Raw genomic sequence first — 12,514 nt, 5'->3', positions numbered from 1 at the left:
AAATAAAAATGAATTTTTTTGGTGAAAAAGAGGAACAGATCTTGGAAAAGAGACAGAAGATTGGGGATCTCAGGCGCCGTGACCGCTGGATCGGGGGGCGGAGCCGACGGCAGTTACAGACGGGAAGAGAGGGCTAAACCCTAGCAGGGATGTGACATGTGCCGGTGACCCAGGGCCGGTTCTGTGGGTGAGCTTGCCCCAGGCCTTGCCCTCTGCCTCCTGTGTGGTCCTTTGCTTGTTCTTCAAGCGGCTGTGGTTGCCTCACCCTGTTGATTAAAGCTCCAAACTGCACCCACGGGTCACGGGTTCAGCTCTCGTGTGGCCCCTCAGCTTTGGCCGGCTGCCCCCCACCCCCCGGCCGGCTGCCTTACTCTTGGCCCCGCGCTCCCGGGAGAATGAACTTCAAGGAAAACCTGCCTCAGGGAGGGGGTGTGAGTTCTCTGACCTCGCTCGTCTCCTCCCCGGTGACAGAGCAGACCCTCAGGGCCAGGTAGGTCAAGTGAACCCAGGCCCTCTTCTGGGCTCTGGCTCATCCTACTGGCATCTCGGATCACCTCTGGTCCAGACAGAGATGGCAGGCGTGCCAGCTGCAGCCAGCGCTTCCTTTGTGGACGTGGTAGGTGTTTGTAGTCACCGGCTGCGTTGCCCAAGGGTCTTTTGCAGGAGCCAGGAAGCTGTGGACACACCGTGGGCCCTGCCAGCAGAACCCTGTCGCCCTGGCAGGAAGTGCCCCGCAAACCGTTTGGTGGCTCTTGAAGGCACCGTCACGCTCTTGTGAGAGTCCAGCGGGCAGACTTGGCCGCTTTTCCCTCCTGTTCCTGGAAAATCAGATGACGGTTCCAGAGTTTCTCAGAACCGGGGATGATTTACGATGCGTTCGGTCTTGAGTGATCTGCTGTTACAGCAAGTAGATAAATCTTCGCGGTTTTATAGAGAAGAATTTCTTTTTAAGGTCTTCAGTGTCCACATACTTGGCTGACTCCAGCCGCTCACAAAGCGCTGCGGCTCCGTTGAGGCCTGCAGTTCAGTCCCGCAGCCTTTTCTGGCCACAGAAGTGCCAAGACGGATCTTGTGCGGTCGCCTTCCTGCTTCTGCTCCAGGGACGGGGGCGCAGGTGCGTGGGCCGGCCCGCTTCGCCGTTTAAGACTCAGGTTGTTCCTTCGAACTGCGACGTTGTCGTGGTGTGGTGGCCTTGCCTCGGTTTCCCTGTTGGTGAAAAAGGGTGAATGGTGTTGGGCGACGGATTGAGGAAGGCTGTGGAAATTCCTCGGCCCGGGGCCAGCCCTGCTTGGCTGCCTGGCCGGGTGTGACCCTCAATTCCTTGGGTATCGATTGAGCACCAGCTTGACGCCACCCACACTGGGTGCAGGGCAGCTGCTCTTCTCCAGGCGGATGGATTCCTGGGGCTCATGACTCCTCGCGGGGGAGGAGAAAACCGGCAGCTAGGATCCCGGTGAGTAGGGAGAGTAATTCTGATGCCACTAAAAGCGGACAGTGGGAGTGAGAGGCCTTGACCTCCCCGAGGAGGCGTCCAGAGATGGGGCAGGGCCTCTCCAGGCGCTGGGGAGCTGGGGAGGGTCTGGACCTCGGGCATCCAGGATGGAGAGGTCTCCGGGGCTTTATGAATAGAGGCCCCAGCCCACGGTCCGCAGTGAGCCAAGGAGTCGCCTCATCTCTCCTGTCATGCAGAATCCAACCGGACCTGTCAGAGCCGTGTCCCCCTGACTCACTGGGGCCTGCTCACTGGACCCTGTGTCATCTTTCCAGCTATGTCCTCTAGGGTTTCAAAGAAAGGATTATGTACCTTTTTTTTTTTTTTTTGCCTTTTTTTGTCTTTTTGTCTTTTCTAGGGCTGCACCTCCAGCACTTGGAGGTTCCCAGGCTAGGGGTCGAATCAGAGCTGTAGCTGCTGGCCTACGCCAGAGCCACAGCAACGCAGGATCCGAGCCGCATCTGTGACCTACACCACAGCTCACGGCAACGCCGGATCCTTAACCCACCGAGCGAGGCCAGGGATCGAACCGGCAACCTCATGGTTCCTTGTCAGATTCGTTAACCACTGCGCCAAGATGGGAACTCCAGATTATGCATCTTTTATGAGCTGCATTTTATTTATTTATTATAAGTGAAAGAAAGTTTACTATCCTGCAGGAAAAAAAATGGGGAAAAAAAGAGAGAAAAAAACAAGAAAACCCAGAAAATAAAATGGGTTCAGGTGCAAACATCAGGAGAAAATGTTGAACTGTGATGCAGAAACAGAGACGCCTGAATGTAAATTTGAGAACTTGGTAAGGTTACTGGTGCATCTCCAGATGTTTTCTCCAAAAATTTACTTCTCTTTTTAGAGCTTTTTTCCTGATTCCTCATTGGAAACACATCTGCTTGTGTTGGGAGTAGAACATCCTGGGAGTTCCCGCTGTGGCACAATGGGATTGGTGGTGTCTTGGGAACCCTGGGATGCAGGTTCGATCCCCAGCCTAGCACAATGGGTTAAGGATCTGGTGTTGCCGAAGCTACAGTTTAGGCCGCAGCTGTGGCTGGGATCTGATCCCTGGCCCGGGAAATCCATATGAGGCCAAAAAAGAAAAAAAAAAGAGGAGAACATCGTAGAACTCCTTATGATTCTGCTCTCCTGAAACCGTTTTGTCAAGGACACAGCCTTCCTGCGGTGGCCCCTTCCCCCACTCTCCACTTGTGGAATAATTTCATAAATTCTGTCCCAGCCCCATGTCTCGGAAGGTTATGTCCTTTGGCCCCTGGTGAGTTCTCGGTCCCTGAGCCTTCAGGCCAGCAGCCTCCCCGTGCAGCGCAGGGCTTGGCAGACTCCCGCCTGTGGGCCACATCTGGCCCCGGGCTGCTTTTGTAAATAAAGCTTTATTGGAACAGGGCCGGGCTCACTTGCATCTCGTGCTGCTTCTGGGCCCACCTCCAGGGTGGAGCAGCGTCTGGCCCTCTACTGACCCATCCCGTTTCAGGTCACGGATTGCTCGCGTGAGTCCTCTGGGCGACCAGAGCCCAGAGGGGCCTTGCGGTAACCGCGTGTCTGCTTGTTACCTGCCTCATCGTTGGGGAGCTGGGACTGGACTCGGCCAGCATGTGGGACCTCACTTGCAGTCACACGCAGCTTTGGGTTTTCAGTTGGGTTTCCATCTCTGGGTTTCCTGATCTCTTGGCAGCATCAGGACTTGGGGTCACTCCCTGGAGTTGAATTCTGTCCCCGAAGCTGGTCATCCTTTAGCCAGAGAGGGACCCTGAGGCCTTGTTTCTCATCTTACACACTCGTGCTTCAGCAGAGAGACAGATTCCTTGGACCGTGCTTTTTTCAGGATATTTGTGGCTGCTTCCTCCCCCCCCCCCCGCCCGCCGTGGGGGGAGAGACGGAAGCAGTGATCACCAGAGACTTCGCTTTCGTCCGTGAGATTGTTCCGGCCGAGGGGGCGTCCACCTGAGACGCTTCTGCAAGTCTGTCGAGGTTATTTCTGAATGTGATGACACCACTGTTTAACAGAGACGTTGTTCGAGGTGAAGCTGGCGGTTGACAAATGTATTGACGACATCGGTGACCGTACACGCCCTTAAGTTCCCTGTACACGACTTCTGTTAGTAGCTTCCTTGAGAGATTAGGTGTCACCCACATCAAGCCCCTTTGCGAGAATTAGAAGTCACTCCCCATGAAGTGAGCCGTTTGTGTCCTTGGATTCTGCGCTTACTGAATTTCTCTGATCCTAAAATGCCATGAGATAAAGGGTCGTTTTTTTGGGTTTTCTGTCGTACCCGCGGCACATAGAACTTCCCAGGCCAGGGATTGACGCCTAGCTGCGGCTGCAAGCTACACCACAGCTGCTGCAACACCGGATCCTTAACCCACTGTGCTGGGCCGGAGGGAGAACGCTTGTCTCTGCAGTGACCTGAGCGGCTGCAGGTGAGTCCTTGACTGTGCCACAGTGGGAATTCCCAAAGGGTCATTTTTTTTTTTTTAAGAGTTTTATTTTTTGTTTGTTTGTTTGTTTGTTTGTTTTGTCTTTTTGCTATTTCTTGGGCCGCTCCCGCAGCCTATGGAGGTTCCCAGGCTAGGGGTTGAATTGGAGCTGTAGCCACCGGCCTACGCCAGAGCCACAGCAACGCGGGATCCGAGCCGCGTCTGCAACCTACACCACAGCTCACGGCAACGCCGGATCGTTAACCCACTGAGCAAGGGCAGGGACCAAACCCGCAACCTCATGGTTCCTAGTCGGATTCGTTAACCACTGCGCCACGACGGGAACTCCCCAAAGGGTCATTTTTGATGACAACTTTTCATTTAAAATAAGGAGAAAGATTATCCGGTGTAATCCTTAAATGTAGATTGATTCGACCATGTTTGAATTTCAAAATGGCAAAAATGGGGAAGTGTCTCAGAATCTGTGAAATACTACAGACAGTTACGTAGAAATAAAAAATTTAAAGTTGTACATTAATTTTTTATTCGAGAGGGACAGACTTGCTCTTTCTGAATGCTTCCGTTTCCATCATCGAATTCTCATCTTCTGGAAGGGTGGGCGTGAGGTCTTAGGTTTCTTCTGAGGAATTCACGTAGCTGTATTTATTGAATACCCTCTGTGTGTTCTTTCTCTTCTGTGTCTGATACCAGGGCAAGCACTGTGCATGGGTTTGGTGTCTGTTTCTTTTAGGGGGACCGAGGCTTCCAGATGCTGGTAACCCCCAGGTCATGAGGCTGGGCCCTGCTCAGGGGTGGGGGCTGTGGGCTGGGCCCTCCGAGCTCCCTTCGCCCTCTGCTTCTCCTGGGCACCACGTGCTTGGCCGGGCAAGTGTGTCATGCCTGCCTGCAAGCGGATTGGCTGATGGAGGGGCCAGAGTTAATCAGTGCTCTCTCTAGCAAGATGTCATAGCTCCACACATGGGCAGGAGGGGGCGTTCCTGCTGTGGTGCAGTGGGCTAAGATCCAGCTTGTCTCTGTGGAGGCGCCGGTTCAGTCCCTGGCCCCGCGCAGTGAGTTAAGGATCTAGTGTTGCCGCATCTGTGCTGTAGGGTGCAGCTCCTGACTGTATTCAGTCTCTGGCCTGGGAACTTCCGTATGCAGCAGGTGCAGCAGAAAAAGAAAAGTAAGACGGGTTGGTGGGATGGGCGCTTGGGGCCTGCAGAGTGAGATGGTGGCCGCAGAGGGCAGGATCTGCTTGTGAGACAGCGAGTCGGGCCCTGGGTTCCCTGTGGGCTGCTTGGCATTGGGGTGGCCCAACTTCCAGTGTCTGCCGCTCACCAGCCTGCTCCCTGGACACGTACGTATCACTGTCTCAGGACGGGGCTGCATACCGGCACTGGCGCTTTCTGGTTGCGGGGCTCCTGGTGTCAGCTAAGTTCCTGACCGCCAGCCCTTGGACCTGGGCACTCCTGCTTGGTCCGACTGCTGCCCACCCCGCTGGCCTCTGTGCACCCCACCCTTCTGCACGTGTCCACGGGGGCCTGCCTGCGGCTGGCGGGCGCTCTCTGTCCAGATGCTTCCCCTGACCTCTGCTTAATGCTCCCTCTTTGCAGGGAAGGTAGCAGTTCCTTCTCAGGGATGTTGGCAGGGGTCGTGCTTTGCCCATCACCGGCCACACCTTCCCTACTGTGCTGTCACTGATCAGTGTCACCTCTGCCCTCTGTCAGCTCCAGTTTCAGCTGAGCTGATGTCACCCATTCCCCGGCCGAGCGGAGGCTTGTGCTCCGTTGCCCAGGAGCAGTGGGGCCTGCGGGAGGCTGGGGTGGCCTGGGGCTGGCCCGCATGCTGGATTGGGGGTGAAAGCAGGCTGTGGCTGCCGTGGGGACAGCCCCGCTCCCCTGCCTCTCCAGGGGCGTCCTTCCCAGGGCAGTGGATCAGAGGCCACACTTGTCTCCTGCCTCCCACGGGCCTGCCTGATGGAAGGGAGCCTGTGCAGGGGCTGAGGCTGCGGTTTCAATTCACAGAAATTTAGGCAATTGCAACTGTTTTTTTAAAATGGTGCATTTGAGAACAGGATGAACTTTAAAGTTATTCCTTTTATGAAAGCATACAGAGTAATTGAAACCCGAACTTCTTTTCTCTAATTTCCTGTTTAAGTGTCTGGCCTTTCAAGTAGTAGCTCGGTTTAAATTCTCTTCTTAAATTCTGTGCTGTATGTAGCTTGTGCTCACTCTCCTAGTGGCCTGCACGGGTCCTTGTACTGTTCCTGGCTGTTTTTCCTCTTTGGGCAAAGCATCCTCTGCTTCCTGGACCTGCCCTGCTCTGCCGCCACCCCCCCTGCTTCTAGGTGCCTGGGAACCTACTTAGGATAAAGGGACTGGGCTGAAAACATACGCAGGGAAACGGTAAAGGAGCATGAGCTCCTCGGGAAGACAGGACGCTTCGTTATTGGTAGAAACTTCCAGTGTGTGGAGGATACGGTAGAAGCTGCATCTGCGCGATGTCGCAGAGACCTGGCATCTGCCCTCGGTGTTAAGGACGGTCACAGTTCAAATGCAGATTGTTTTTCCTTGGAGTTCCCTTGCACTGTGCTGCAATGGCAGTGGTGGCATCTTGGGAGCGCTGGGACGCAGGTTCAGTCCCCGGCCCAGCACCGTGGGTTAAGGATCTGGTGTTGCCAAGGTGTAGCTTAGGTCGCAGCTGTGGCTCTGATCTGATCTCTGGCTCAAGAACTTCCATATGCTGTGGGGATGGCACCAAGAAAAGAGGTAGGTTTTGTTTTTGTTTTTTTGTTTTTTTTTTGGCCATGCCCTTGGCCTGTGGAAATTCCCGGGCCGAGAATCAAACCTGCGCCACGACAGTGACAATGCTAGGTTCTTAACCTCTAGGCCACGTTGCCCCCCGAGCTTTGCTCAGACCTCTTTTCAGTGAGGTCCTCCCTGGAGTTTTAGCTGAACTGTAGCTCCCTCCCTGCTTACCCTGCTCTAGGCGTTTCTTTTCAGGCCTGGTAGTATTTTTCGGGTTTTTTTTTTTACATCTGCACCTTCGGTGTATGGAAGTTCCCGGGCCAGTGTCAAGTCGGAGCTGCAGCTGAGGCCTCCCCCAAGCTGCACCGGATCTGAGCTGTACCTGCGGCCTGTAGCACAGCCCAGAGCAACGCTGAATCCTTAACCCCCTGAGCAAGGCCAGAGACTGAACCTTCGTCCTCACGAATACTGGTTGTCTTAACCCTCTGAGCCACATTGGGAACTCCCAGGCCGGTAGTTTTTGACTGGATGCCAGATGCTGTGAATTTCACATATTTGAGTGCTGGCTTTTTTTTTTTTTCTTTTTATTTTAGGGCTATTCCTTTAACTATTTGGAGGGATTTGTTACAGGAACAGTTAGGCTTTCTTAGAAACAGTTCAGTTGTTGGGAAACTTGCTTTTAAACCTCACGAGCTGGGCCCGGAGTCACTTCTAGTGCAGGCCTACTTTGCCCTCCCCATGAAGGCAAGGCCGTCTGCGGAGAGGAGCCGGCACCTGTCTGTGTGCATGTGTGTGTGCGTGTGTGTGTGTGTGTGTGTGTGTGTGTGTGTGTGTACACGCAGCTTTCCCACCTAGCCCCTTTGAGCGCAAGCCTTGCCCTGCCCTGAGTGCATGCTGTGGGTTGTTCTGCCAGCTTACCTGGTTCTCACCTGGCCTTGGTGCTTTCCTCACGCCCCTCTCCTCTCGCACCAGGGCACCCTCGGCATGTCCCCAGGGCCCCTCTTTGCCCAGCCTCTGAACGCCAGCTCCTTAGAAGGCGGCTTCTTTGCACTGCAGGTTGCAGACTCTCTCCAGGCCTCCAGGGGGCAGTAGGCGGGCCCTCTGCCCTGGTTCCCCCGCCCCCCCCCGCCCAGGCCTGCTGTCCTGTGCTGTCTGTTGTCCAGAGCATGAAAGCTGTCTCAATGTTTTATTCAAGAAGAGAGGGTACATGCAATCCTTGGTATTCCGTCTTGGCTGGAAACACAGAGGTCCCTGTAATATTACTTCAACCGTGGTTCTAGGAACAGATGAGCCTCGGAACATTTTTATGTAATATCTGCTCTGGAGCTGAAAAGAAAGCAGAGACCGCACGTTATAGGTGAGCAAACAGGCATAGCAGCTGTAGTTATTTGCTCTGATCAGATAGTTTGTCACATGGTGATTTATAGATGCTTGGCCCAAAAGCCACGTTGAGGTTTCTCGTATACGAAGGACACAGCTTCTCCTGGCCACGCCTGGGACCCCACGGCCATGCCTGCTGCAGGTTCTGTCCACGGGGTAAACAACCCTGAGACGGAGCCTCCGGCGTGCTGTGCCCTGGGACCCGTGCCGCTCTACCACTTTGTCTCAGCTGCTCGCTTTGTCTTTTGTCTTTTTGTTGTTGTTGTTGTTGCTATTTCTTGGGCCGCTCCCGCGGCATATGGAGGTTCCCAGGCTAGGGGTCCAATCGGAGCTGTAGCCACCGGCCTACGCCAGAGCCACAGCAACACGGGATCCGAGCCGCGTCTGCAACCTACACCACAGCTCACGGCAACGCCGGATCCTTAACCCACTGAGCAAGGGCAGGGATCGAACCCGCAACCTCATGGTTCCTAGTCGGATTCGTTAACCACTGCGCCACGACGGGAACTCCAAGCTGCTCGCTTTGCACACAGCTCCGCGGAAGATGCAGCTCAGGGAGCATGGCCTGACCTCTCAGCTGGGCCCTTCACCATGCTTCTGGAATCATCCCTCTGCCCTGCCCTGCTCCGCCTCATACCTGCCCCTGAGGCGCTGTCACACCTGGCCCAGGTGCGGTGTGGGAGCCCAGGCAGGACGCGGTGGGGCCCACTTTCCCGCGTTCTGCCTCCAGGTTCTCGGCTGGGGCTGCCGATCACCCCTGGCCTCGTGCCCTCTGCTCCCGGAGGACGTGGCGGGAGGAAGAGCCACCACGGGGATTACATCATCCTACACCCTGGGGCCTCTTCCTGCTCCTCCAGGGCAGTGAGCACGTCTCCCTGGTTCTGAGGTTGTTGTTGAGAAGTTCGAGGAAGAGACGCCTGTCCTCGTCCTGCTTGTGGGGGAGGGCGTGTGCGGGGCCCGTCCCTCCTGACCCCGTGGCCTTGGCTGGTCCCTTGGCCTCCCGGCTGGGGCCTAGTGGGGGTGCAGGGGGAGGAAGCAGGGAGCTTCCTGCAGAAGGAGCGGGGTCTCCTGCCCGCAGAGCTCTGTGCCCCAGCAGGGGCCTCAGGGGCCGGTCCCCTCTTTAGAGGAGGGAGCTGAGCCTCGAGCAGCATCCGGTCACCTCCCTGTCCACATGGCTCCTGCCCCTGGATCGGCCTGCTCTCCACCCCCAAGCTGGACGCTCATCTTCCTCGCCCACCAGCTTCATCACAGGACCTCCGCACACTGGGGGGTCAGTGCGCAGCGGGTGACCGGCTCCCTGTGCCTCCCAGAGGGATTCAGGCCCTGGTGCCTGTGGCCTGGGCCTCCCTCCCCATCTTCTGTGACAGGGGAGGGAGACCAGAGCTGCTCCCCAGTTTCCAAAAGGTGGACTCCACGTTGGCCAGAGATCCTGGGGCCGGGGTCAGAGCAGGTGTGATGCCCTGTGCAGGTTGGCAGTTTGTCGCATTGCTCTCACACCTGGGCTGCCCAATCGCTGATGCTCCTGAAGCGCGTTCAGGGTGTGATGTCACATTGCTGGTGGCTCAGTTTCCCCTCGAGGCCAAGGCTGGCCGGGGTGCTGCTTGCTGGACATTCTGATGGATGGATGTTGTATTAGTACCTGTGGGTGTTCCAGGCTGGTCCTTCTCCTCTCACGGGAGGCGGGTCCCAGAGAACAAGCCCAGGGGGTGCTGGGGCACCTGGGCCCCCCACCTGAAGTCTGCCACCTGGCCTCCGCTGCTCACCCAACCCAGCATCGCCGGCCCCAGCCCACTCTTCAAGGGGCTCCCCTGGTGGCGTCGGGATGGCTGCGGGAGGCCAGGGGTGGGGGCTTTGGAACTTGATGGGTCAGGTCACGTCCACAGCCGGGCTCCATCCTGGGTGCTGCCCACTCTCGTGCCGTGTCAGGCCATCACACCGGCCGAGTGACCGGGTCTTTTGGAAAGTGCTGTCCGGCTCTGTCTCCAGCCCCTCCCAGGAAGGGAGGGAGGAGGCCGGGTGCCTGACTGCCCAGCCCAGGCGTGTTGGGGAGATCCAGTGACCCCGTGGCCTCTGGCTCCTCCTCGACATCCCAAGAGGTCCGTGGACCCCAAGGGGCCACCAGGACGCCCGTGGCAGTGTTTTATTCTTGACAGGCGCCACCGGTGGGGTTTCAGGTCGGTCAGGTCGTGACTTTAGAAAACCTCGAGCCTCATCGGAGAGCCAGCGTGGAAGAGCAGCCAGGGCGCGGGGCACAGCGCTGTCCTTTCCCCGCGGGGCTGTGTGTGACAGCACACTCGTGCTGCGATTTCACCCGCCTGAGCACTGGGCTCCTTTTCGCAGCCACAGTTGGCGTTTGGCAGCAGGTGCCCCCCCCCCGGGTCCCCGAGCCCCCTCGTGACCCTGAACAGTGTGAGACGGTGAGCGCGTCCCACGCTGTCACCTCTCGTGACAGCGGCCACATCTGGTCTTTGCTGTTTGTCACCCAGGTCTAGCTCGGCGTTTCAGGGCGTGCCCAGCCTGCTGCTGGTGTTTACACACTAATCCACAGGTAAGGACGTGGAGTCAGAAGCCCTCAAACTTGGCAGGAGGCGAGTTTTCCTTGGGGGCTGGAGGCGGCCCTGGCTCAGGGCGAGCTGGGCAGGAAGAGGCGCTGTGCGTGCTGTGAGGACAGGCTGGTTGGGAGCAGCTGACTGTTCTGGACGAATGTTTTCTGCACTTATTCTGATCAGAGGCGGTCCAGGTATTTTCATGTCAGGGTCAGTGGCACATATTAATGCAACATAAATAGGAAGTATTTCCCTCACGCCTTGACCGGGAAGGCTGGCGGCGTGGGTTTCTCCTTTCTTTGGATGAAATAAAATTCAAATTTTATGGCAAGACAAGAAAATTTTTTTTCCTTTTTCGGGCTGCACCTGGAGCATATGGACGTTCCCAGGCTAGGGGTCGAACCAGAGCTGCATCTGCCACCTACACCACAGCTCATGGCAATGCCGGGTCCTTAACCCACTAAGCAAGGCCAGGGATAGAACCCGCATCCCCATGGACACTACTCAGATCCTTAACCTGCTCAGCCACTAAATATTAAATGTTCTTTGCCCGTTTGGGCCGCCCCCTCCCCTTTAGTGGGTGTTGTTCATCTGCATTTTCCAGATTATCACCTTCTTAAGCGATAATCTTCCTTCTTTTTTTTTTTTCCACCTTTGTTTTTGAAATTTATTTTTGCTTGGTTGACAGATTTGTTTTTTGTTTTATTTTCAAGTGCTTTTAAAAATTTTTAAGCTAAAGTATAGTTGATTTACGATGTTGTTTCAATTTCTGCTGTGCAGCAAAGGGATCCAGCCGTACATATCTACATGCTATTTCTCACCTTCCATCAGTGGTCTGTCGCAAGTGATTGGATATAGTTCCCTGCGCTGATAGCAGGACCTCATCGCTCATCCATTCTAATGGAATAGTTTGTGTCTGCTCATCCCAAACTCCCCGTCGTCCCACTCCCTCCCCTTCCCCCTTAACCTTCCTTGACCTTGGAAGGGGCCATGGTGACCTAGAGCCCACAGCTCCTGGTGCACATCTAGATCTGGATTGTGGAGGCTGTCAACAGTACACCGTTTGATATATAACCCTATGTCTCAAAAACTTAAATGACGACGCTTCGACCTTTAGCAGGCATGTCTCTTATTGTGGGCTTTGTTTCCTAGTCTGTTTTGTCTGATACAGCATTGCCACTCCAGGTTGCTTTTGGTTTCCATGGGCATGAAGTGTCTTTTCCCATCCCTGCTCTTCCAGTTAGTACGTGTTCTTACATTTGAATTAAGTCTCTTGTAGGCAGCCTACAGATTGGTCTGATTTTTTATCCATTCAGCTCCTCTGTGTCTTGATAAGAGGGTTTAACCCATTTATGTTTAAACTAATTATCAATAGGTGTGTACTTACTGCCGTTTTGTTATTTGTTCTCTGGTTATTTTTTGTAGTTCCTCTTTGTTCTTCTGTCTCTCTTCCTTTGTGATTTAGTGACTTTCTTTAGGGCTTATGTATTGCTTATATTATTTTCTCTTGTTATTTTGTGTGTTTTCTGTATAGGTTTTTGCCTTGTGGTTACCACAAGGCTTACATACAGCAAGTTTTATCGGTTAAAGTCTGTTTTAAGTTGATAACTACTTAAGTTTGATCTCATTCTGAGTTCAGCATTTTTACTCTCCCCCACTGTGTTTTATGTTTTTTGATGTCATATTTTACATCTTTTTATCATGTTATCCCTTAACTAATTATTTATAAATGACTAATTTCCTATCTTTACTATATATTAACTTTTCAGTGACATTTATTATTTCATGATTTCTTGTCACTCATTAGCATCTTATCTTTTCAGCTCAGAAAAAGTCCCTTTTACATTTCTTGTAAGGTCAGTTTAGTGGTTTAGCTTTTGAACATCTCTTTATCTCTTCTTCGATTCTGAGTGATAACCACG

The 12,514-nt window shown here is 54.4% G+C and overlaps 1 protein-coding gene across 10 annotated transcripts in view; it reads left to right on the top strand.

The window, feature by feature from the left end:
* The window catches only part of GRB10 (growth factor receptor bound protein 10), a 162,190-nt gene that overhangs the window by 51,632 nt on the left and 98,044 nt on the right, over nt 1–12,514 (top strand). The window contains exon 1 of one of the 10 annotated variants that reach the window (XM_021101965.1): nt 997–1,114. Coding sequence is in view for 2 of the 4 variants with exons in the window: in XM_021101962.1 (XP_020957621.1) it covers nt 7,953–8,023 (71 nt within the window). In the remaining 2 variants the exon portion in view is untranslated. 10 annotated transcript variants of the gene reach the window in all.

The sequence above is a fragment of the Sus scrofa genome, chromosome 9, assembly GCF_000003025.6.
Source record: "Sus scrofa isolate TJ Tabasco breed Duroc chromosome 9, Sscrofa11.1, whole genome shotgun sequence".
Classification (NCBI taxonomy): Eukaryota; Metazoa; Chordata; class Mammalia; order Artiodactyla; family Suidae; genus Sus; species Sus scrofa.
The sequence above is the reverse complement of the archived record's forward strand: the minus strand, read 5'-3'. Positions and strand labels throughout refer to the sequence as shown.